This window comes from Triturus cristatus, chromosome 4_1, assembly GCF_964204655.1.
Source record: "Triturus cristatus chromosome 4_1, aTriCri1.1, whole genome shotgun sequence".
Taxonomy (NCBI): domain Eukaryota; kingdom Metazoa; phylum Chordata; class Amphibia; order Caudata; family Salamandridae; genus Triturus; species Triturus cristatus.
In genome coordinates this window covers 516,376,693-516,402,413 of record NC_140585.1, presented here as the reverse complement: position 1 = coordinate 516,402,413, position 25,721 = coordinate 516,376,693, and the positions used below count along the sequence as shown (strand labels likewise).

At 41.9% G+C, this 25,721-nt stretch overlaps 1 protein-coding gene across 7 annotated transcripts in view; it reads right to left on the bottom strand.

Moving 5' to 3' along the window:
* IRAG2 (inositol 1,4,5-triphosphate receptor associated 2) overlaps positions 1 to 25,721 on the bottom strand; it is a 1,211,571-nt gene that overhangs the window by 744,497 nt on the left and 441,353 nt on the right. For all 7 annotated transcript variants that reach the window (XM_085652757.1, XM_085652760.1, XM_085652761.1 and 4 more), the window contains 4 exons: positions 19,195 to 19,251; positions 18,555 to 18,614; positions 18,407 to 18,471; positions 18,219 to 18,321 (listed from right to left, as the gene is read on the bottom strand). In XM_085652757.1, the coding sequence (XP_085508883.1) occupies positions 18,219 to 18,321; positions 18,407 to 18,471; positions 18,555 to 18,614; positions 19,195 to 19,251 (285 nt within the window). The remainder of the gene's footprint in view (positions 1 to 18,218; positions 18,322 to 18,406; positions 18,472 to 18,554; positions 18,615 to 19,194; positions 19,252 to 25,721) is intronic.

Genomic DNA, 25,721 nt, shown 5'->3' with positions numbered 1-25,721 from the left:
CTGAATATAAATTAAACGATAGAGAGTACTTCCGGTATGCTCAAGTCTACCATGCGCTATGTTCGGCTTTTCCAGACGTTGCTGCTATCCCCGAGTACTCCCCACTGGAGGATAGAGTGTTGAATGGCTACGTGCCCGACAGCACCATCTCTCTGATTTATAAGAAACTCATTAAGGATCGCGCGGACTTGCTGCTCCGTCTGCGGGAGGCATGGACGGGCGATGGCTTGGAACTGGACGATGAGGACTGGGTATCGGCGGTGGCCTCCCCGAAAGAGGTGGCGATCCCGGCCCGCTTAGGATTCGTACAGCTGAAGATCCTTCATAGAGTGTATGTCACGGGGCCCGGTTTGCTGCGCATGGGTTACTCGATGGATGGACTGTGTAAGCGTGGATGTGGCTTGTCGGGTACCTTTCTCCATATCTTATGGGAATGTTCGGAGGTTGTGCGATTTTGAAACGGTATCCACACCGTAATGGAGGAGGTCACGCACGTTGCTCTGTTGCCAGAGGCTAGGAGGGGTTTGTTGAATGTCTGGGAACCGAATGATTGTAATGCGGCACAGACGCAGTGGGTGACCTTGGGGTACATGGTGGCTAAGCGTAACATTGCACAGCTGTGGGGCTCCCCGAGGCCGCCCACGATCGAGGTGTGGAAGGAGAATATGGACTGGTGTATGTTCAGGGAAAAGACGGTGTATGTGGCGAGAGGCAAACCAGGGAAGTGGACTAAGGTATGGGGTCCATGGAATTTATATCGAGGACGTATCTGCACCCCGCCTCTGCCATTAGAGATCGATACTGCTTTGTCCCCCTAGCCACGCATTCTGCGGGATGGTGCGAGGTGTGTTCCATGCTTTGCTCTCCCGTTGCCCCCCTCTACCGCTTCCAGACAAGAACTGCTTTGGACACTGTACCTTGTTCCCCGTCCTGGGAAGAGCACGCTGCTATTTCGGACTCTCATTGCCTTGAGTGTGTTTTATATTTAATAAAAAATGAAACTGTTTATTCCGATTGCTACTGGCCTATGGCCGCGGCCTGTTACATGTGCTCACGAACTGCCGGGAGCTTTGCCTCTGGTTCATTTGAATGTGTGGCATTGCACTGCGGGCCCTCGGGCTCCATAGCAGCCGGCCCTGGTGGTTGTAGGCCCTTGTCTGTATTTTATTGTGTACCAACAGTTTCTAATAAAAATTTTAACAAAAAAAAAAAAAAAGGTCACTTCTGTGTAGGCTCACCACCCTCGGCACCGCCAGGGTGCCCCGTTCGATCGCCCCGACCAGGCAGGGAATCCAACCAGTCACTCACATTGTCCGGTCGCTCGAAAAAGAAGGTCCGTTCCTCGTATTCCACTCGAAGCCTGGTAGGGAAAAGCATAGCATACTTCAGTCCCAGGTCCCGGAGACGTCGCTTAGCCCCCTGAAAGCCCATCCTCTGTCCCTGGACAAGTTGAGTGAAGTCCTGGAAAAAATTGACAGAGGAGTTTTCAAATTTCACCGGGCCGTGAACTCTCGAAGCCTGCAAGATCGCATCACGGTCTCTGAAATGAAAAAGTTTTGCGATGATAGGCCTCGGAGGCGCGCCAGGCTTGGGCTTACCACCCGGGACATGATGTGCACGCTCCACAGCGAAAAACTTGCTCAGTCCAGAAGGGGCAAGATGGGTGAGGATTAAATCTTCGACCAGGAGGTCAACCGAACGAGTCTCTGGGTTCTCCGGAACACCTATGACGCGAATGTTGTTACGTCTTGCCCTGTTCTCAAAATCCTCCAGCCGATGGGACATCAGGTCGTTGGCCGATTTCAGAGAGCCAAGGTCCGTTTGAAGTTCTGACACATCGGCCGGGAGGCTGGAAGTCTTCAAATCCAATGACTGCACCTTCTCGTTAGTCTTAGACAGGTCGGCCCTGATTAGAGTGACATCAATGGCGACCGTGTCAATTTTACGAGCCAAAGCCTCATATTGCTGGCCGATGGTCTCCTTCATGCCGGTGATGGTGCCCATAATGTCCTGCAGGGACAAGTCAACAGGGACAGAAGGTTCGTCTCTGGCGTCCTCCGGGGTACTGCTGGAGAGCCCGGGGGATCCTTTGGCTTGAGTGTAACGGTCCATAACATTTGTCTGGAACGGTCCCCCACGAAGAGACGTCTTGGTCTTCCGCTTCTCGGGTTCACCCCTGCCCGTCATGTTGGAAGATGCACCCCGGAGGGGCCCGCAAGACCTGGTGAAAATGGCCACCGGCAGGTCGGACACCAACAGGCCAAGAAGCTGGCTCGTACGGTCCGGAGAAAGTCACAACTTGACCCAAGAGGCTATAATGAGGAGGCAGCGGTCACTAAATGGGGGGTGGATTGGTCCCCGGCTGAGCGAAACGGTCTCTCAATCAGACCATGTCAGGATCCGGAAACGAAACCGAAAGTGGGGGTACGGCCACCGATGAGGTCCCACTGCCGTTGTTGTTCAACTACGTCCCAGCGCCACAAATCACCAAGTCCCCGGCACGGCCTCCAGGTGGGCCTCAAAAGTTAAAAGTGCTATAATTCTGGTCGCCCAAGTCCGATTCGAATTCTGGAAAGAGTTATGGACTCAGTCGAGGTTCACCTTCAAGAGTCCGTCCGAGAAATCAGGATATCATCAGGATAAATTGCGAGGAGTGGCGAGGGTCCGGGGAGCCCTGTGCTCACGCGACCATCTTGGATGCGCGCTAAGCTCCTCCCCCGAGACTTGGTATTCTCGGTGGTCATTGGTCTCTTCTGCACTTAAACCATACCCTTTCTGAGAACCAATGCTTCATATTAAGACACCAGGAGAGAGAAAGGCTCTCCACAGCCTGAGCTCCTGAAGACCTGATGATGCAGAGTAGGACCCTAAAATTAACAACTCAACAGCCAGATCAGTATTGGGAATTGAGGTTCGTGTGGAGTGCGAGTGTGATTGTAGGTTTGATGACAGTTGATTTACTGATTCAAATACATGCTCTAGAACTTGTGTTGATGCTGACAAGTACATCGATATGCAACCGTTGATGTGTCTACAAATTTAACATAAAACTTTGGCATATATGTGTTTGTTATATTGTTATAACACATGATGTTTGTGATTCACATTAGAACACAACGATTATAGATTGCGATTTCCATAAAAGGTGTGACTTAAATGCTGTAGAATTAACACTGAATGAAAAGTTCAATAATACCGGAGTAATTAATATAGACGGAAACTACACAAGTCTATTAATCAATTTGCAATTGTATAGCACAGCACTGTAAACCCCAAAGGTATCTGGGAGCTGAGGGTGCTGCGTCTCTGTCAAAAAGCCAGGTCTTGAGATTTGTTTCTGAAGTCTGATATGAAAGTGGAGGGGCAGTCATTCCATGTCTTGGCAGTGATGTAGGAGAAGGAGCGGCCCCACTGAGGCTGTGATGGATGTGGGGGGTGTGTGCGAGGGTGAGTGAGGTCGAGTGCAGGTGGAAGTTCAGTTAATGATTGATGTAGGATGGTCCTTGGCTGTGTAGAGCTTTGTGTGTGTGAGGATCTTGAACTGGCATCTCTTCAGGATGGGCATTAACCACACACTTAAAAGAAGGGACGAGAGGAAACAAACCTTCCCTAATCCTCTCTCAAAAATGTCTAACCAGTCACAAAGAAGGGAGGGCCTTAGAATTCAGTGATTTTTTTAGTAGTCTATTTACTTGGAAAACCCACAGGGTTTTTAATACTGCCCTCAACCACTAGATAGTGGCATGCTTCATCATAGGGCCACTTCAATACCCTGCTGCAGGCAAACATGCAGGGTGGAGCGCAAAAATATTTTTTGCGAAAACTCTAGGGATCTGTTTATGCAGAGACAGTGATTAAGGTTAAAACTATCTAGTAGGGTACCCTCTATACCATTTTATTATTGGGTCCTTACTGATAGGGTTGAAAAATACATATGTTCGGGTGTACAAAGGGAATTAGTGTCCCTCTCACACTCTCCGCCTCATATCATCAACATGTTTCTTGCTTATACTTCTAGCCCGGTGCGGTGTTCTGTATGGTCTGGAGTCTTTTGATGAGCTTGGTGGAAATTCCAGCATAGAGAGTGTTTTAGTCGAGACGGCTGGTGACGGAGGCCTGCATGGCGGTCTTCCTGGTGTTGGTTGGGATCCATCTGAAGATTCTGCAGAGCATGCAAAGGGTGTGGTAGCAGAAGGAGGGGATTACTTTGACTTGTCATTTGATGGCTAGTTGGTTGTCGAAGATGATGCTAAGGTTGCGTGCATGGTCTGTCGGTGTGGGTGTTGTTCCGAGTTCTGCTGGCCACCAGCTGTGGTTCCATGCAGAGGTGTTCTTTCTGAAGATCAGTACTTCTGTTTTGTTGGAGTGGAGTGTGAGGCAGCTGTCTCTCATCCATTTTGCCATGTTAGTCATGCCGTTGCAGAAATCGGTTTTGGCATTGGAGGGGTCCCCTGTGAGCGAGAGGATGAGTTGAGTTTTGTCCTTGTAGGAGATTATGTTGAGTCTGTGGGATATGACTGTCTGCATGGTGGGTAGTGTAGATGTTGAACAGCGTGGGGTTGAGGGAAGATCCTTGGGGTACACTGCATAGGATGTCCTTAGGTCTGGAGGTGATGGGGAGGTAGTCCGATGCGCTGTGTGCCTCCTGAAAGAAAAAAGGTGATCCACTTGAGGGCATTTTGCTGTATGGCAACATTGTGGAGTCTATCAATGAGGGTGTGGTGGAAGATGGTGTTGTACGCAGTAGAGATGTCAAGGAGGAGCAGGGCCATGGTTTCTCCGTAGTTGAGGAGCGATCTGATGTCTGTGGCGGCAATCAGCACAGTCTCAGTGCTGTGGTTTGCATGAAATACAGATTGTGACGCATCAAGTAAGTGGTTTAGTTCCAGGTATTCAGTGAACTGTTGGTTGATGGGTTCCTTGAGTACTTTGGCTGAGTAGGGGAGCAGGGAGACTGGTTAGTAATTTTTGAGGTTGCTGGGATTGGCGGAGGGCTTCCTTAGCAGGGGTCTGACTTCTGCATGTTTGCGTCTGTCTGGGAAAGTTGCTGTGGAGATAGAGGTGTTGAGGATGCTGGTGAGCTCTGTGCTGTTTGGGTTGGCTCCAAGGTTGAAAAGATGGTGGGGGCAGGGGTCGGTGGGCACCCGGGTGAATGGATGACTTGATGGTTGTGGTGGTCTGAGTGGTGAGCGTAGACCAGGTGGTTACTGTTGGCTGGTGTTCGCTGGTTAATTCAAGTTGCTGAGGCTGGGGCTGATGGGTGGGGGGTCGAAGTAGATGGTGGCTATCTTTCTGTGGAAGTAGACTGAGAGGGCATTACAAAGTTCTTGGGAGGATGAATGGTGTGCTGTTTGTGTGAAAAACAACTGAGATTTGTACTGGAGTACTCTTTCTGCTTGTGAAGGAAAAACATAAAAGTCATATTTGATAGACAGAGAATGGTGGGGCTAGCATTCTATTGGTATCTACATTCTTATACTTTTCACAGTGACTACTCATGGGTTGTGAATCTATTGCTTTACCCGAAGATCCAACAACAAATTGCTCAGTGGCAGCTGGTGAGCTTTAAAACAGGGGGGAGAATACACATTCATATCAGATAGGAGGAAGCCTGTGAGCACAGTGATAAAGCACAGTGATAAAGCCCAGCTTCTTCTAGGAGAATAGGTGAGATCTCCATCAAAGCAAATACACTTCAATAAAAAGGCCAAAAATACAGCATTTTACAGAAAACATTGTAGTGTCATAGGGTTTATGTCATAGTGATGCAATTAGATGTTGATTGGTTGGCTCAGTATTCCCCTTCTAGAATGTATTATGTTTAGCTTTGAATGTACATTCAGTTGAAACCCTCCTCTGGGCCCTTTCGCATGTATGCTGAGCAGCTGTTAACAATAAAACAGGGCTTTAAGTTTCACACAGAGGCACAGATATCCTGACCTCTTCTTGGACAAAACCATAGGTGAAAGCCATGATTTGGTGTCTACAGGTTCGATAGATCCATCCTCTTGCATTCCTTGCAAAACCGTTGATAAGTCTTGGTGAACAATATGTGGCACATTGTGAAGCCTGTGTTTTACAGGTACCACTCAGTCTTAAACCTTAATGGTATGTACAACAATCATTTGCAATGCAATAGGTCTCGTATTTGTAAAGTTAGTGCTAATGCTCTTATAAATGACACTTTTTTAATGTATGTTTTCTTTGCAGTGGAGTGCTTTTTTAAAGAAAGTAAGTCACGCTATAAAATTTGGACATATATGTCTAATTGGGAAGCGCTGAGGAAGTGAAATCATATGTAGGACACTTGTGGGAAAGAAGGGAAGTGGCGTGGTGACTTAGTGGGCAAAGGGGACAACATACAAAGAGAAAAGGATGGAATAAATGAAAAAAGAACCCAAAAGGTAATGCACCACCCTAAAATGTGCACCTGTTGAAATATCATTGGTGTGTTAATTTTACCACTGTACTTGAGCCTTAATTGGAAGCATTGAAACACCAAGGCATGCAACGCCATGGCATGCATGTGCCCCACACACTGCCCGGCCAACACCTCCTCTGCCGTGCAGGGTGGTGTACAGCAGCTGAGTAGGCAGAAGGATGCGCTGGGAACAAGGGAGTGGAGGGAGAAGGAACATTGCTAAAACGAAAGCTGACTTATGAGCAGTTGGTTTTACGTTCAGGCTATTGTCCAGATTCTGTGGTTAGTTGGCCATTTTGTTGCACAGTGAGTTCAGGCAACTGGAGAAGCCCTTAAAGACTGCATCACATTTGCACAGAGCAGGCGCCCTCCTAACACGTTCGTTTGTTAAACAAAGAAATGCTAATAATTATACACATGCAATGTGGCTGGGGAATGCAAGCGGCCACCATTTTTTCAAATGAAGGCGGTGTGCTGCTCTGTTTAAAAAAAGCATTCAATTGAGAAACAAAAAAGGAGTTAGGCGAGCTGCACATAAACAAAAAATAAAAGAAGCGTCCAACAATGTTAAAGGTAAAGCGCAGCGCAAGCACTGCGGCTGGGGAAGACGGACGGCCACTATTCTTGAAGTGTTCAGGCAGTCGGAGAAACCCTTAAAGACCACATCACATTTGCACGGATCAGGCACCCTCCTAACGTGTTTGTTAAACCATTCTTGAAGATAAAACATGGTGTGCTGCGCTGCTTAAAAAAGCCTACAATTGTATTAAAAAAAGGGTATAGCGAGCTGTGTATATCGTACTTGCTTCAGCAAGACATTAACTAAATAGTCCTCACTAACGGTTAATGAAACCTAGAGAGTAAGGACACATGTAAAGGGGCTGTCTTCCTGGGAGATAACAGAAGACAGAGGGGTACTTAGGAGGGACTACCAAGTCTATTCACAAATCAAGAGCCACCATTTACAAAGTACAGAAAGAGGAGCCAATTGAAAAGATGGGCGGAAAATGGTTTGAGCTAAAAGCCCATACCTGAATACAGCATGTCTCGAAGAGACATCGCAAGCATTGCCTAGACGAGACCTACAAATCAACCCAACCTTGTTGTTAAAGACTTCTGTACACTTTTCTTTCTATGACTGACTGGAAACAGATATAAAAAAGAGAAACATTACATTTCTGACCAGGTCTAGTGATCATGCCAAAGTCGGCTTGATGCCACCATTCTAACACATTCATGCCTTTAATGGTTTTGCCCTTAAAATATACATTTGCCCAAAAATAACCTAAAAGATCAATTCTGCTTCGTTCAAAGGCAGTGGTAACGACATTTGTTTGTTAGAACACGTTAGCATCTCAATTCTCCTTGTGTCTGTCAACAGAGATGATAGTAATTCTTGCTCCAGCATCAATAGGCAAAAGTATTTCAATACCATCAATCTTTACTGTAACTAATGGATCACCACAGTTCTTTTTATTGGCAACACTATTCATTTCTAAATATTCTAAAGAGAACACTAGCTCCTCTACTTTTCTGCCTGACTCCTCCTCATTGTTAGAACATGCATCATGAACACTTCTAACAGGCATGAATCTACCACCCCTACAAACGTTCCCACAGTGACCAATTCTTTTACATCTCTAGCACTCCTGCGTGATCACTAGACAAATCTTGAAACATGAAATGTGGGTACTATATTCACACCTATAACACATTTGTTTACTGGGTGTTCTATTTGAGGTTTAACCTTTATTGTGGTCTTTATTTGTAGATACCTTTATTTGTGGGGCGTGAACCTTACTTTGATCCTTGCTTTGCGCATTAATATGTGTCACTGCAACAGGTGACTATCAGTTCTAAATGTTTCGAATCTTTTTATTAACCGATATGTGTTAGATGCACCTGCTTTACAAGCTTATTTGAACGTACTTGATACATTTATTACCATATATGCCAGTTCCTATGGCATGGGAACTGCACTATAGCAGACAGAGGGTGGGTAAGAGTTTTCCATTGGGTTTGCCTCAAGAAGGATAAAAGATGTTGAAGCAAGGTATTACATCAGAGAAGGAAATACTAGCTTGTGCTTGGGGCATAGAAAAATTAAAGCCATACCTGTGGGGATTTCTTTTGCCTTAGAACTGACCATCAGCTGCTTGTAGACATAATTTCAGGCAATAAGTTAAAGAAAACAATGTTAAGACTCGTCAGGTTAGCAACTAAGCTACTGGAATTTAATTTCACAATTGTACACATTGCAGGGGAAACATTAGGGCAGGTTTTTTTGTCAAGAATGTCCATTTTTGAAGAGGTCAATGAGGAGGTGGTACAAGATGAAGAATGCATGATTTACTGTGGAAGATTGTATTATCTGTCATGATATGAATGAATGGCGTGAGGCCCTCAACGGTGATAAAGTTTGGGGCCAGGTCATGAAAATGTTAACAACAGATTGGCAGAAAGAAGGGTCCATGGTTTGCTCATTGCAGTCATATTGCAAGATGAGTAATCTATTGAGAATGATTTGTTAATGAGAGGAGACAAGTTGATTCTTTAAGATGGTTTCAAATGAAGAATTTTGGAAACTGCTCATTCTGGAGTTACTGCCATTGAATGCAGGATAAGGCACAAGTTTTTTTGGCCCGGTCGGGATCGAGAAGTGGAGATTGTTGTGAAGGAATGTGTGCAGTGTTGTTACAGTGAAAAATATCTGGCTATTTCAACGCCCATTCCGATCAAATGTCTGGATAGTGTGTGGGAAAGAGTTGCTGTGGAATTTTTGGGGGCCGTTCATGTGTTGCCCAGAACATGAAATAGTTCATTGTATTGGTGGATCATCTGTCCAGGTGGTAAGAGGTTAAGGGGTGTCTGAGCCAAACACAAAAGAAGTAATTCATTTTTTTCAGGAACTATTTAACAAGGAAGGGATACCTAATGAATTGCTCACTGACAAAGATGTTCAATTTACATCCTCCATCATGACAATTTTTTAACAGACTGGGTATAGCACATTAATGCACACCTCTATATCACCCACAGGCCAATGGTAAAGTCGAGAGGTTCAATCGGATACTGGTGGAATGCATCCAAAGTACCATCCGATCTAGAGTAAACTGTGAAACTGCCATCAGGGACTGGTTATGGGCACACAGAACCACACTGCATTCAGCAACAGGGGGTGGTACCATTTGAACTTATGAGAAGGAGAGCAGTTCACTTCATCTTTAAGCCCCTTCTGGAAAGTCAAAGCATTGAATCAGAGGTGTGATGTAGAAAAACATCCCTAGAGGGGCCAAAAATGTTAGTGATAAGCAGAGTTTGGTGAGGTGTGGGAGAGAAATTAAGTTAAGAGGCAACAGAGGTGTTGTCATAAGCAAATTTCACATTGGCGATTTCATTTGCATCAAGGATCCTGTTTTATTACAAAAAGGAGCGTCAAAATTCAGGGATCCTATTCACATAATTGAAGTCAGAGGTCAGGCAGTGAAAGTGTTTAAAGGTCAATGGTGGAACATGTCTCCTCTTGCAAAAACTTGTGAGACAGAATTGTCCAATGACAGTGTATTGAAAAACAAAAGACTTATCGCAAAGTGGTGAAAGAAGCAGGGTTGATCTGTTTAAAAGTCAGGATATGACTATGTAGACGCAACAGGAAAAAAGAAAATCCTTCTATGTTCTAAGATTAAAAGTTCACCAATTCTTTAACAGGATCAATTTGTTTTTTTGTATAGAACACTCATTGTTTTTGTGCTGTGCTTATGATTTATAGCTATTCACCTTTTGTTATTATATGAGAGGGGGGATATGTGATCTGTATCATTAGATGTTTATTGGTTGGCTCAGTGTTCTCATGTAGAATGTATTATGTTTAGCTTTGAATGTACATTCCGTTTGAGTCTTCCTCTGGGCCCTATCACATGTATGCTGAGCAGCAGTTGATGACAATAAAACATAAGAATATATCCAATATGTGTGGACATTCCTCCTTCACACACATTTCATATAAATGGGCCAACTACTTAGAGTCCCTTAATGAAATATTCCAATACTGTTATGGTGTGCAAGGCCGGGGTTTTGGGACTAATCCTTCCAAAGATCACTTTGAAACAAATGGTTGTAAATGTTAGGAAATGGTAGTTGTTTTAGAAGTTTATTTGCAGTTTTTACCTAATAAATGCCTGAAGAGCTGTATGTACTATAAGCAGTTACATAATCTAGGATTCTAATTGTAGCATTCATTTTTCAGTTCCATTAACTTATTCTTTTCCATTCCGCTTCTTCGGTAAGACACTCAATCTTATGTTATTATTGAGTTTCCACTAGAAGGGGCACAATGGAAAAATCAGCTTAAAAGAATTACACAATCATAGGTAAGAAACACAAGCTGACAAGTCTTACAGGCTCATAATGCAATGCTGCTGTTCTACTACATAAATAAATCTTACTGAATCAGACAAGTTACTCCATTTGCGCATGCTTAGGCCTTCAACAGCTTTAGTTGAAAAGCTTTAACCATGTCGATAATAAAATACCACCAACCAACACAGCTCAGGAAACCACAACAACAGTAAGTGTAATTTGGTACCAGTTTAACAGGTCAAACAATAGGAAAACATCTCATGAATTATACAATGGGATTTTATGCTGAGAGAATATTAGGAAACAAAGTGAGAAATATCTTAACCTTTAAGGGCCACCCATATGCTATTGCTAAGGGCGAACTGTTACAGTATTCTTTCACCCATACTTCAATGTCTGCAATTCGTTGATGAAACCTACTGAGGTTATGAAGCATGTTATAGTTTGGGACAAAGAATATAAGGCAAGGCCAGTTATTAAAATGTATGCAGGTCTTGGTTTAAGCAACAGGAAGGGAATTTGTATACTGTAGGTGATCATCCAGTATTTCAAACACCATTCAGTTATACTGTGGGGGATGATTCCCAACATCTCCCACTAAGGCAACACAATGAAAACCCAACTAGATATAAATTGCAGGAGGCAGCGCTTAATTTGAACTGGTGGTTGCCAGTGGAGGCCATTGGCTCTTATTTTTGGTTATCAGCACTTGTTTCTCTGCATGAGATAATTAGCAAAAGAGGGAGAAGCACCCAATCAGAAAAAAGGAGTAAAGGAAAGCTGGAAAACCAGATAGGGAAAAAGTAACCATCAAGAGTGAGATGGAGAGGCAGGGAGTGTCTGGTGGTGGATTAAAGAGGAATTAGGTGATGTATAACTACCTGCCTTGTTAGTAGGCACACCGAAGTTCCATTGCATGCTTTCTTTTACAAATTAATTACTGACTCGAGGATTTTCTTTTAATTGTCTATGATTGACACCCAAGGTTTCATCGTATATCAAGTGCCAGCGACATTAAAAATAAAACCTTATTAAACTATATTTTGTTAACACTATGGTGAGCAATACAGATATGGGATGACTGAAGATTTTTAGTAAACAGAGATCCAAAGCATTTCACTCCAACAGTATAACAAACCATCTGAATGTGGCAGTGATGAACTCAGGGCATGGAAGGAATGTGTTGCTGTTGTCTGCTGGCATATTCATCAGAGGAATGAAAAGGTGGACGGGGAGATATATCTATTCTACTGAAAAAAAGAAATGTTCGGGCCAGAAGCTGGAGAAAAATGTTTCAGAAATAAATGCACACATCTCTTTAAGAGGTGCACAGAATCATCACACAGTGGACTTTAGTTTACTGACTGACAGAGGTTCAGGAAGTATGCACCAGTCTCCGTTGTCTGACATGAGACAGGTTCTTGATTATGCCATGGATGACTGGCTGGTTGGGTGCTAGGTATAATTCAGCTATATGTGGAAGGTGTAGTACCAGTCAGTGTCTAATGACCTGGGTCCTAAACAATTTTTTAATGGACAAGGGTGGTCTATTAGGTGTACTAGGCAGTCAACTGTGATACCAAGTTAAATGGCATCATATTTGAGGCAAAAAAACTAATTTTAAAACATTTTGATGAAATAAAATTAGGGGCCATGGATTGCATAGTATGTCTAGAGTAGCAATTTCTTGCAGCTATTCCAGGGTTCCCACTGCTCATGGACATGACAATTCTCTGCAGTACCGCCTTATTTTGCACTCTTCTTTAAATTATGTCAGGAATCTATGTAATGTAATATGAGTAGGTGAGGTATTCTTTTGTACTTTAACATTTAAATAGTGCCCATATGTGGAGTGCTAGAGCGCTTGCCTACACCTTGTTTGCCTTCTGATTTGCCACGTAGCAGCCGCGGTCTGTGCAGATAACAGCGGTGGGGCCATGTAAGGGGGATTCCGAGGGACAATGCTGAGGGAAAATTAAATAAATCATACATTTTCCATCTGCATCGTTCCTCAGAATCTCCCCTTACACGGCACCACCGCTGTTACCTGCATGGACCGCGGCTGCCATGTAGGATGTGTGGTTGAAAGGGTCTGGCCTTTGTTTTTATCCTATGTGGGAAGGGTTTCCATGTTGTTCATGGTGAGCCACAAGGTGCGGTTATCTTGTTATTTGGAGCAATGTTTAGCAATGTGCTGGATAAGAGGTGAGAGAGACAAATGCTCAGTCGATGGTTTTCAGTAAGCTGGCAGCTTTGAACAGCTCTGATGGTTCTCCTTCATTATACTTCTTATGATCCAAGTCCACTTAGCCGGTTACAGCACTAGGATGTCCTTTCTGACATAGTTTGCTTAAAATTAGTGGTCCAGAGCAGGCATAGGTTGGAGAAAGGCACTGTGGAGAGATCTGGTGGGATGGACTTCAGTAATGTCATCTTGGTACCTGCATTGGTAGACTAACGAAATCCTCAACTCTTTATGACATGTAGCAGATGTCTTCAGTTTTCAATTACCTCTTCATGGTGATGGGTGGTTTATTGCTGTGGATCAGCACAGTAGTGGGTGATGGATATGGCCACAACAGATTTGCCCTTTTTAAGAGTAAAAGTGTCAAAGGTAATCAACTTCCTGATTGCTGTGTGTTATGGTGTCAGTGCTAGTGTGGGGCAGGAGGTTATATATTGTATTTTAATTTCACTTATAAAGAGTTTATTATCCCTAATTAACCTAAAGCACATTATGGTAGGAAGTATGCTACTCCGGAACCAAAGGATAGTGTTTTTTCAGTGGTTATTGTGGTTGATTGGGATTTGCCTTGTGCTCTAATGAGAACAATGCTTTTACCCCAGTTTCTATGTGGTAGTTTCAATGAATAGGATTCAGTTAGGATCTGCAGTGGGACGGTATGTGAATTTGTGCAAAAGGTTGGAGGTATTAATAGAAGTGCAACAGGAGATTAGGTATTATTTTGAAATGGTATGATTTTTATAGAAGATGCTGGGATCTTAGAGCTGCGAGATGAGATGTGGGCAATATGCAGAAATTCAATCATGTACTCCATATTTTTGGTGCAGTAGAAAAATTATGGAAATTGTCAATGTTGACCGATCTAAAGGTACTTAACAGCCTTATTCCGATATACATTTTGAATATAGAACTGCTGCAAGAAATTACTTCCCTGGGCAGAAGGGTGAGTTTCTACGCGATAGATTTTTAGAATACATGGTGCAGCGATACCAGCAGGTGCTAAAAAAATATTTGTTGAGTTGGTGTGCACTAGCAATGTTTAGTAGTCTGTTTAGGACTCATATCTTTAGATTTGCATAAAGATTCTGCCTCCAGCCTCTTGACAGGAAGTCTGCATTTAGAGGAATGGGAGATGCAATGTTATCAAGATGCTCTTTTACTAAACACAACGTTTTAGGATTAAGGTGGAGGACACCAGAAGCATTTCTGGTGCGGACAGTCTATAGTTTTCTGTTAAAAAACAAATCGAACATTACACCTTGTACCAGTCCAGATGATACAGGCTAACCTGGAGATTGAGTAATCTCCACATCCATCAATCCCAGAACTGAGTTACCATATCTTCTGCAGTAGCAAAGTGCCTCAAGTGAGAAAAGAGGCCCGGACTGGAAATACCTGCATGGGTTTCCTCCACTCTCTGGCAGACCAGTAATCATAAGTGCCAAAAGACCAAAATACGGGGGTAGGAAACTCCTTGGGACAAGGATTTTGTGGTCAATCTGACAACAGTGCTTTTAAGTGAAAATAAAGAGCTGCAGTTCAGAAACCGCCTCAAAATCTGGCTCTGGAGATTGGGGTTGGAGGGAGCAGTCAGATTTAAGATAGACTAAACAGTAACAAAGGTATACGTGAGCTGGAGGTGCAGGAGAATGTCACGGCTAATTTTCCATTTGTACAGTCCAATCCATTTTCAGTTAACAGACAGCATCCCAGCAAATTAAAGGAACTGTCCATTTCCCTCTTCCGGGAACTTTTGTCCAGCTTCAGCAGTGTTAAATGAGAAGCGTACGCTGTACAGCATTCTGATCATAGGCTTCTCTGAAGGCCTCTCCAGGGCTCTTCTACTGTAGTTCTTCAAACGCTTTAGAGAGAGGGAGTTGATGGGGACAGACACGTTCCTACACCCAATGGGCTTTAATACACCTTCACACCATTTCCACTTCTTTTCAGACTTCTGGCATAAATTCAGCAGGATGCATCCACATGGCATATTTGCACTACCTTTCAGACCAAGAAGGGCATGGTTTCCCTTCATTTGATAGTTGGCTCAGCAATGTACTCTTCCACTGGTTTCTGGTCTGTAATGTTACCATGTAAAGACCACTGTTCAGCTCCTTAGGCTCCCAACAAAAGGGGTGGGAGGGGGATACTTCAAGGACCAGGACTCTCAGGGGCAATATCCAATTATTTCAGCAGCCTGTATTGACATTGCAGTTCGTGAAAACAGATTCTAAAATAGGCTTGTCTTTGTCTACCCTGCTGTTAAAGCACAGGGTCACCAATGGTTTTGCAGGTTTGGGTGAAGTGGAAGGCGTGCTTACCCTCAGATCAGTCAGGAGCGGACAGACTGGTAGGGTGAATTACACTGCTATAGGCAGTGTTCCCTGCTCTTGTCTGCATTGCAGAATCAACAATTTGAACTTCTACGAGGTTTCAGAACTTTTTTTCTCTCAAGGTTTATTTTGTGGTGGGCATTAACAAAGCCCACTACTTGGGAAACATTATAATGCAAATTTTCCTGCATGTAAAATGAGCTTGCACACCATATGGGTTTGGCAACTAGGCCTGGGTAAGGCTGAGCAGAGTTCGCTGAGTTCCGCTAAGTGGAACTCCGTGAAGTGACAAAAAATTGCCACCAAGCTATGCAGAGTTCCGCGAGTGGCAGAGTGGGTTACCTCGTGCTGTTCACACTGATTTTTAGTGCTGGGTGTTTGTCTCACACAGTGTAAGAGGGTGCTGCTTCTTTCTGCTGCTTCAGTAAAAGTTCTACTCAAGTGGCAGCTTCCTCAATGCGAATGGAAGGTTTCCCAACTTGAGCTGTAGCAACCATCCGTGATCTCCCGAGTTGAGAAATCTTGCAGGGAATCTAGTCTAGAGTTGGATTTTCCTCGCTCGCCAACTTACTGCAATTATTTTCTTTTATTTTGAAGTGGCAAGAACGACCCAAATGTCCTCCATGGCAACACTCTGCAAGAGGATTAGAATACTGATGTGTCTGAAGTTAGACAGGCAGAAAGCAGTCTTCCGTGAAAAATTCATGGACCACCAACATAGAGCATATTGCTGTCAATGGCTAAATCTAAATTAGAAAATATTTTTGATATTTACAGAATATCTACCTGGGTAGCACCCCTGTACCACATCCAGGGAGTATGGAGGTGGAATTGGGTACCTGTGTGCTATAAGCAGGTCGTCTGTTACTGAATTGTCATTTCTCTTAGTATTCACATTCCCTCCCCACTCTAGAGCATTGTAATACAGTAAGGAGCTTCAATACAAATACAGAAAAGTACAAAGTAAGGAGGCCTTTTGAGAAGTTCCCTGGGGCAGGCTGCTGAGGAAGGAACAGTGGGCTTCATTTAGAGTTTCGTGGACGGGTTGCTCCATCACAAATAGGACATATATCACATCTGCCTTACTAGAAGTGCATTAGGATATATTGGTTGACAGGATATCTGTCACATTTGTGAAGGAGTCCCATCTGCCAAAATATACATCAGACTCAGAAAGTAGAACGCAAGGAAGTTTGAGGTTTATCCAATTAACAGTTTGGAAGAGCTGCCTGTGCTGATTAGATGAATCCTTCACACAGGTAAACAATGCTAGCAAAGGAGAATTGATTAATAAAATTACCTGTAAATTTACCTTCACACATTTCCTTTTATCCGCAGTCATATGAGAAGCATTGACTTCACAGAACGCATACATAAGCATTTACAGGTAAAATTCACAAGGTGGCCTCGCCAAACACGTGGAGATGCAAGACTGTTTACATTGGGAAAGGCTGTTTTCAAATGAAATCTCATTACAAATATAAAAGAATCAGTACCATACAGAAGTCGAAGTGGGATGGATCGGAGGGTCATTGCACGCTTTTTTAATTTATGAAAAACGGTTCCCACTGGTTAATCTGCAAATGTAAAGGGTGCTTGAAAGCCGGTATTGGCTTTAACTGATGGAATCGCTTGAAGCTTCCTGATAACACACATTTATTATTTTTGAATGGTACTGCAAGGAGTTACCAGCTGAGCTGTGAAGTGCATGCTTTTAAGGGAAAGTTATCTGAAAAACAAAAAACATATGCACTACTTACAGTATGGATATTACTAAAATCTGTATTTTGGAAGCACCTCTATCTTAGACCTTTTAGTGCATTTTGTAGCAGCCTGTCTTATACTGTGTGTAATGCAAGTTTAAAATAATGACTGACATACTCACAGTGCTTTCTGTCACAGGCTGGGTACTCATAGCACTAAAAATACCAAAGTCACTATTCTTCACTGCACCAACCAAGATTCGGTCCCAGATTTAGCAAAGGATTGTGTTGCGCTTGCCTTAATCCTTAAATCAGATTTACCAAGCCATGCAAAGCAAACTTGCGTGGCCCTGCATGGCTTGGTAAATGTGGACTAATGCAAGGCATCCTTGCATTAGTCTGACCTTGGAAGGAGTTACATAGATGAAGAGTGGGTGTTCCCACGTATCCACCCATGCTTTTTGCCACATTCCCAGATTTACCAAGAGAAGTAAACCTGGAAATGCATCAATATTATGCAAGAGGTACAATGAGGAGAAATATCTTTACTTCTCCCCATTTTTTCCCCATTTCTCTTTTTAAGTGTGATGCATTCTGCAGCACACTCAGAAAGAGGACAGCACCTCTAAGGATTGTTTTTGTGCAGGAAGGCCTACCTTCATGCACAATAGCAATCCTGCCTGCAACAAAGACACCCCTGCTCCATTGAGCAAGGATGCCTGCGTTGGCACAAGGCAGCACATAGTGTGCTAGCGCATATATGGCACATTTTGCCCTAGTTAATGCAGCTCAGAACAGCAAGTTGCACTGCGTCAAATAGTGATAAATCTGGCCCTTAAATCTGTGGCTCTCTGGTCACACACACAGACCACTGCAGTGCATTAACTAATAGTGGTTTCTTATCGTATTATATATCGCGCATTTCCCACTGATTAACTTCACTTGGATTTTTTTTTTTAATTTAAGCGGTGCCTTATTTTAAAATGTGGTTACCTGAAGGTGAAAGACCAGAAAAACTTACAGAATATTTAGTTTTTTTTAGCCACACCATGGACCCCGCCCCCACGCTCACTTCCTCTGCCACCATTGCACCCAACATTACAGTTCCCGTAATTTTTTTTCTTTTTTTTATGTATATTCGGCCCATAGTCCCATACCTCTGGCGATTGTTCAGCAAGTACCATCTCGGAGTGAAGCGACGTCCTTTCTTCAGGAAGGCTCTGGTTAAAAGTGAGTGCAATCGGGGAAACAATGCCGTGGCTTAAAGAAAAGGAAAGGGAACAGGTTTTATTCTAGTCACAACTTATTGCTAAAGTCTTTTACACCAGAAAGCTGATGGACTCACGAAATGAGCTCCTGCTGCATTTGCTGCATACTGTTCTCCAGTTTTGCTTTCTCGGCTCGTAGGGTCTAAAAATGTAATCAATAACTAATTATATTCCGATATTTACGAGCTATTTGTTCTTATAGGTTGCAAAATTGGTTGGTCTTACCTCTAACACTGAAGAGTACTCCGCAACCGAAGATTTCAATTCATCTATTTGTAATTCTTTCTGCAAACATGACAGCCAAAAAAATCAAATTTGAAAGGAATTACCAAAGCCCAGGTTTGTAATTCACAACAACAACACACGCACAGAAAAATGAGCTTTCAAAAACAGCAGGTTTTTTTCCAACTGTTTCAATGATTCAGTTTATTGACAAGCAGGCTCTAGGCAAGAGTTTTATTAACTCGACACATTTTACTTCGAAGGGTAAAATTGAGAGAAAATATCAAACTCTGGTGCAGATAGCTAAACAGCAAGAGGCTCATGGTTGGAAATATTATGAACGGGGGATACCACCAGTCCCGTTATTAACTTGTCATAGACGTTGCAGCTTCTGTCCTTTACTGTGCCCTCGAAAATGAAGGGCTGGAATAATTAAGGAGTGAAATATACTTTGTACACCCCATTTGACAGGTTGATCAAACACCCAGAGTGCCGTGCGTGCAAGACTGTGCCTGGCACAGAATACTGAAAGCTGCCTTGGAGACAAAGGGTAAGATTTTCAACAATAAATATTAAACAGGCGATTTATCAAATAGATCATGCGACAGCATTTTTTTCCAAAACTGAAAAACACAAAACTCACCGTCTGGAAACTTGCATCTTTCTTGGCCATAATATTTTCATAATCCTGCAACTGCATCTGAATGGAAAGAAAGTTTTATTAAATACTATAGCTTATCAATGCAAAACATTAGGCACATATTTTATATCTGCAATTCAGTTCAAAAGTGTGGCATAAACTAGGGCTCCGATTTGGCTTTCCCGCCCATGGGTGCCCAAACTTAGGTCTGCGCACCGACACTTGAGCGTGAAAGTCAAGGTTGCTGTGGGCCCACACAACCCCACTTGATGTACTTGTGAATGCAAAAGTGTCCTATAAAGAGATCAGGGACGCAGTGGTTATTAAAACACAATTTAGTTCTTTAGAATAGCACACACAAGTACTACACTACAAAAGACACTATATATTTAAAATGATTTCAACAGTCTTATCCTGTTGCTTAGTACACTAGTAGTATCCACACAGAATAGAATTAGACCGCCACTAATGCATGTCACTAACGGCGATAGTAATATGAACATTTCTAACAGGATTGTAATGTTCCTGGCATCCTAACTCCCTAAAGGCTACTTCTATGCACTACATAAGTGCATGGAGTAGATGATTGGCCTCTAGACTCTCATAGGACTCCGTGCAAGGCGTACCTGTTCACAGTGGAGAAGCCGTGGTTATCAAATTTCGGCCTGGAGAGTGTTCCTTTAGAAGGAACACCAATCAGCAGGGGTCAGCTCCTCTATGTATCGGCTGCTTAGGAATGGATGCTTTCAGCAGTATGGCATTCAGGCAGGGCCTCTTCCGATAAACTGGGGCAAAGACCTCTCTTCCTCAATGGTCAATTCAGGAGTTTTTATGGGGTCGCCCACTGACTTTTACCCTACACTGTGGGACTTTTTACTTTGTCCAAGACATAACTGGTGTGAACCAGCATGATGAAAATACATCAACTCTGACTACATGTTTATTTTGCACATTCACTGTCGAACCTTAAAATGTAGATATCAGGGAACATTTAACAGGGTTATTACACCTTAGGTGTGAGCAAAGTTGTTGTTTGGATGAACTGACACTTTCACAAGTCCTGTGAAAGATAATGACGCGCGCCGTACAGGCCAAATGGAGTCTGGCTTTGGGATCTTTAGGACGCCTTAACAATACTCCCTCCCTCCCAACACTCAAAGCCACACACATTAGGGTCTAAAGCCGTAGAAACTCAATTTAATGAGAAAATAGACTGAGATAATATATATGCACCTCACTAGTACAGGGGTAGTCTCCAAAAAGTGAATACATAATTTGGCAGGTCCGGGTGAAAGTGCTCTACTGATGGGAGTGTTTTCCTCAATATACACTTAGGCTCAGTCGTTCGTTCCTACGAGGTTGATAAATTGAGCACTGTATGTGGGTTAACAGTAACACCTTCTATTTACAGAAAATGGCTTTTTTAAGTGCTACATAAACAACAATATTTCCTTAAAGAAAAGTATGAATGAATGAGTATTGTTTCAGTTAATAAAAACCATGCAATATCGAAAATTCTTACACTATCTCTAAAAAGAATTAAAAAAAAATTTTTTTTATACCAAATGATTTCATAAAAAGATGGTTAAAAGGGGATTTCATAAGAAAATCTACAGTGTTACTGACTTTCTAAATAAACACTCTACATAGCATCCTTTTAAAACCTATCTAATAACCCTACCTTACATATTAAAACCAAAATACATGACCATTTTATATTAATCGAAAAACAACCTCCATCACCACTTATTTCAGTCCAAATATTGGAGTCAACAACGTAACTCCTGCTGCCACTTCTTGTATGTTCCTAACGGCGGGTACAAACACTACTCAATCAATGGTACTGTGAGTTTTATGTCCATTTTCATTATTTATCTGTTTGTACCGTATCAAAAATTTCATCACCTTACAATTTAAAAGGGGATCTGTTGAGTTCAAGCCCCTGGTTATTGCAGATCTACAAGACCTAATCCCTAATCCCTCTATCGGTAAAAAATGCCTTTTTAAAAAACCATGCCCGAGTCGACTTTAAACATGGTCATATACAGATAAAATGAATGAAATCTTGCTTCTCTGCACCACATAGTGTACATATTGTGGACCCATTATATCTCCATTTCGGCCTATCCGTTAAACTTGGTAAGTACCCAAACCTGGTGGCCATGAGTTTCCGTTTTAAGTAATATGAATATGTTGTGTTCAGATATTCAGGTGGTTGTAATTTTGTGTAGGACTGCAATATCATCCAGGCGCGAGACCTCTTTGCAAAAGTATTTTTTTCCTCTAATAATGATTGTAGTTTCACCATTTTATCAGTTTACGAACAAACAGGAGAGTAGGAGGACTGTGCCCAATGATCTGTGCTGATCTTCTTCCTGAGCCCGCCATAAGGCATCGTGTAGGTCATTCTCTCGATTTATCCAGATTTTAAACCAGCTTTTGACATACGCATAGGTTCTCCCAATCTCTTGATGAATAAGGTCAAAGTCCAATCTCACCTTTGCTGGAGATGCGTTCTGAGGTAGGTTAAAAACCCTTTTGTGTGCTTTCAGTTGTATTTTGTCCAAAAGTTTAGCATTTGTTCCATGTGCATAGATTAAGCTATTACCTTTTGTTTCCAGATAGTGTTTATGTTTTTGGAAGTTTAAACGATCATCAATGTACAGCCCTAGATATTTGTAGTTATCAACTACCCATAATGTTATTTCTCCCAGTCTGACAGGGTATTTGCGTCCTGATCGCTTTGCAATAGTCATCGTGTTTGTTTTCTTTGTGTTAATTTCCAAGGCGTTGTCATTTGCAAATATTTCTAGCTGGTTTAATGATCTCTGTAAGCCAACTCGTGTCAGGCTGAGTAAAACTATATCATCGGCGTAGGAAAGATGAATTATCAGTAATGGGCCCAAATGTGGTGGATGAGAATTTGTCCCATTTAGTCTTATTGAGAGGTCCACCATAAAGAGATTAAATAGATGGGGGGCTACTACGCAGCCTTGCTTTAGCCCTATCTCCGTATGTATTGCCCTTGAAATTCTCGTACCATCTGCAGTTTTATCCAAGTTACAGTATACAACTGAATTATGGCACAAAATATTGTTTCTGGGAGACCCATATTCTTTAAGTTACACCACTAGCCCTTGCTCTATGCTGTCAAATGCTGCTTTAAAATCAATAAAACAGCTGTAATTTTACATTCAAGCGTTCGTACCTTTCTGCAATCATGGTCAAAGCAAGTATGTTAGTTGTTGTTCTGAACCCCTTACGAAACCCTGCTTCGTTCATAGAAATAAACCTATTTTTAGTAGACCATTCCACCAAGTCCTCTAAGATTAATGATGTGTAATATTTCGCTTCCACATCCATTAGTGCTATAAGCCTGTAATTTTCAGGATCCGATCTGTCTCCACCCTTGAATATTGGCTTAATTATTGCACCTTTCCAACTCATGGGGGGAATATTTGATAATTTTACCTCCATAAAGAGCCCGGACATCTGAAATGCCCAGTATTCAGGGTCACTTGAGAAAATGGCTTGAGGTATTCCATTTGGCCCCGGGGCCCCATCCTTTCAACCCGATTTTATTATTTTCATTATTCTATCAGATACCTAGAGTTGGCAATCCACCGTTGTTTGGCAATCCATAATTTTATACTGTTCGTTAGATGTATCTGGAGGCCTAGATTCCAACTCATTGTGACTGTTTTTATTGTCACAACCTACAGTTTTTTTTAAAGGTGCTACTCAAGTAATTGACCCAGTTCGAGTCTGTTACATATGCGTTTATAATTTGCGACGGTCCAGTTATTCCATTTATTATTTTCCAAAACGCTTGGTTGTTTGATTGTTTATCCCAGAAAAGAAGCTTTAACCAAAACTGCTCATAGCTCGATTTTTGATCCTTCAAGATTTTTTTTTTTTATATATTCTTTTGAGATTTTTTATATCATTCCAGGTGCTCGCATCATTATTTATCCTATTCTTTCTGACCACCTTCCTAATTTCTTTCCTTAATGTTAGTGTTTTGTTTGAAATGTTCCCGTCTCCTTGCTACTTTTCTGTCTCACAAAATCCTGTTTGGGTGCCAGCATCATGAACTTTGCAGTAAAAGTTGCCCAGTTTGCTACTTTATTACTTTCTGTAGCTATATTCGATTACCAACCGAACATTTTATACGCTTCAAGTTAGTTGTAGTTAGGTTGCCTATGACTGAGGGTGCTTCCTGGTACTTATGAAAATTATTTTTTTTCCAGATGCTGATATGAATGATCACTTTACGTTGTATATTTGATCATGAATTGTGTCACTTGATTTAATAAAGGCAGCGACAAAATTGTAAAATCTATTATTGACTGAGAATTTGTACCTTGATATGTCCAACATGGGGGCATGTCGTCTTGTGTTCTTCCATTTAATATTCTCAGTCCTAGATGTTCCAAGGCCAAGACTGTTTTTTGTCCAATTAAATCCCCTTGTTTTGCCGTTGAGGGAGTTTGTACCGGTACAGACCAGAACACATTTGTGCAGTTATTAACTCATCGTCCTCGGGGGTGTGAATGAGGTTGGTGTTAAAATCACCCGTTAATATAATTTCCCGCTCTGGGTTTGTCAGTCTGTATTCTGTGATTATCGAGAGTAATTTATCAAATTGCAGTAGTTTTTTCCCTACATTTGGATGCAAATAGACATTAATATTATTGTTGTTAATTCATGTTTAAACAAGTTGTCTAATTTGATAACCTGTATGTCTGAAGTTGTTATACTAAGTTGCTCTGAACATAAGGCTACTACGGTTGAAATATATACTGCTAGGCCTCCCTTTGCTCTCCCATGCCGATGTATTCTTGTGGCATTAACATGATGAAGTTTATAGTTATCTACTTCCTGTGGATTTAACAACCAGGTCTCTTGTAATGCAATAATTTTGTATTAATTCCAATGTATTGGTGGTATATCCCCCTGCATTTCACTTTAAGCCTCCACTATGTTCCAAGAAAGCAGCTTTAGATAATCGTAATGAAGACTGTTGGCTTGATTAACAAGTCATTCCCGTGACGGAGCGTTGAGGGTTGCAGCTAGCCAACCCCAGTGCATTGGAACCTGCCCCCGTATTTGTATGTTTTTACCATTACTAATGTCACCCTTTTTTCCTCTAGCATTTTGTAGGACTGAAAATACCTGACTTTTTTCAATTTCTGGTGAATAATTCTTTGAGGGCTTTATTAGCGGTGATGGGTAACAAGATCTTAGTGGTTTTTCCAATACGATACCCCATGCTTCAAATTGTGATCTGGCATTCATAATAACTTCCACAATCTCCTCATTTCTCCATGTCACAAGTGTTTCTTTTTGTTATACGTTCCTTCCATCTGTTTCTTTTCTTCATGAGGAATACATTTAATGGACAGTAAATCAGATTGAGTTAAGTTTTTTAAAGCTGGAATTTCAGCCAATAGTCGCATTGTATTTCCTCTATTAAGGATATCTTGCTGTACCTGTGAGGTATATTTGGGCCTTAGAATAATCTGTATGCTCCAACTGTCCTCTTGATTTGCCTCAATATATGAGGACATGTGATTTGACTTGTGTTGTGGTTCCGACATCACTCTTCTAGTGGTTGCCCCTGCTTCCTTATTATTTTGTATATTAACTTTAATTAGAACTTGCTATTTTAGAACATCTTCTATTTGTGTATTCCTTTGGGGAACTTCGCCAGATTATTTTAGATCCTTGGGTTTATTGTTTATTGCAGTCTGTGTAGATCTGATCTCAGGAGAGGTACGTGAGCCTTTAGCCTGTTCTGGCCTACCCTGGTTATTTAATTTAGTTTGGCCTTTAGAAATGATTGATTCCGAGATTAACTCTTGTTGAACTACCAATCCCGTCACTATGCTGCTATGTGGCTCTGTTTGTTTTACACTTTAATTGATTTCCTTTTTTTTTTGCTAATGCCGTCTCGCATTTGCATGAAATATCTGAATTCTCTATTTGTTTTTTTTGCTTGTTCTTTTTTGCTGCTGTAATTGTTTTACTTAATATCTCTTGATTAGTTTGTCTTGAGGACATTGACTCCTCCATACTTGTACTTTGTCTTGTTGAATTCCACAAGGGGGTAGAATCGTTGATTGTCATTCCCATCTTCCCTTACCTGGTTTATAGTTTTGTTTATTTGCACTAGTTGCTTATTATCAAAAATATGAAAATCTCTTTTCACCATTATTGCTCTTCCTTGATTTCCTTGCCCTTTTTTGTCTTTGTTTGTTTACATAACTTATAAACATCTTGAGCAATTTCCATAGCATGATTTTGTTTTATTCGTTTCATATTATCGTTCTCAACTTCCAAGTCCCCATCAGGGGGCTTGGGTACTTCATTTGATTCCCGTGGTTGTGATTGCTCAAGGATTGAGACTCGTTGGGTGTCTTTAGTCACTTTGTCTCTATGGATTTCATTTCTTGACTGCTCCAGGCCATTAGTTTGTCTTGCTATTAGGATACTTTGTAAAATTGCTGGTACAGTACTCAATTTATCAA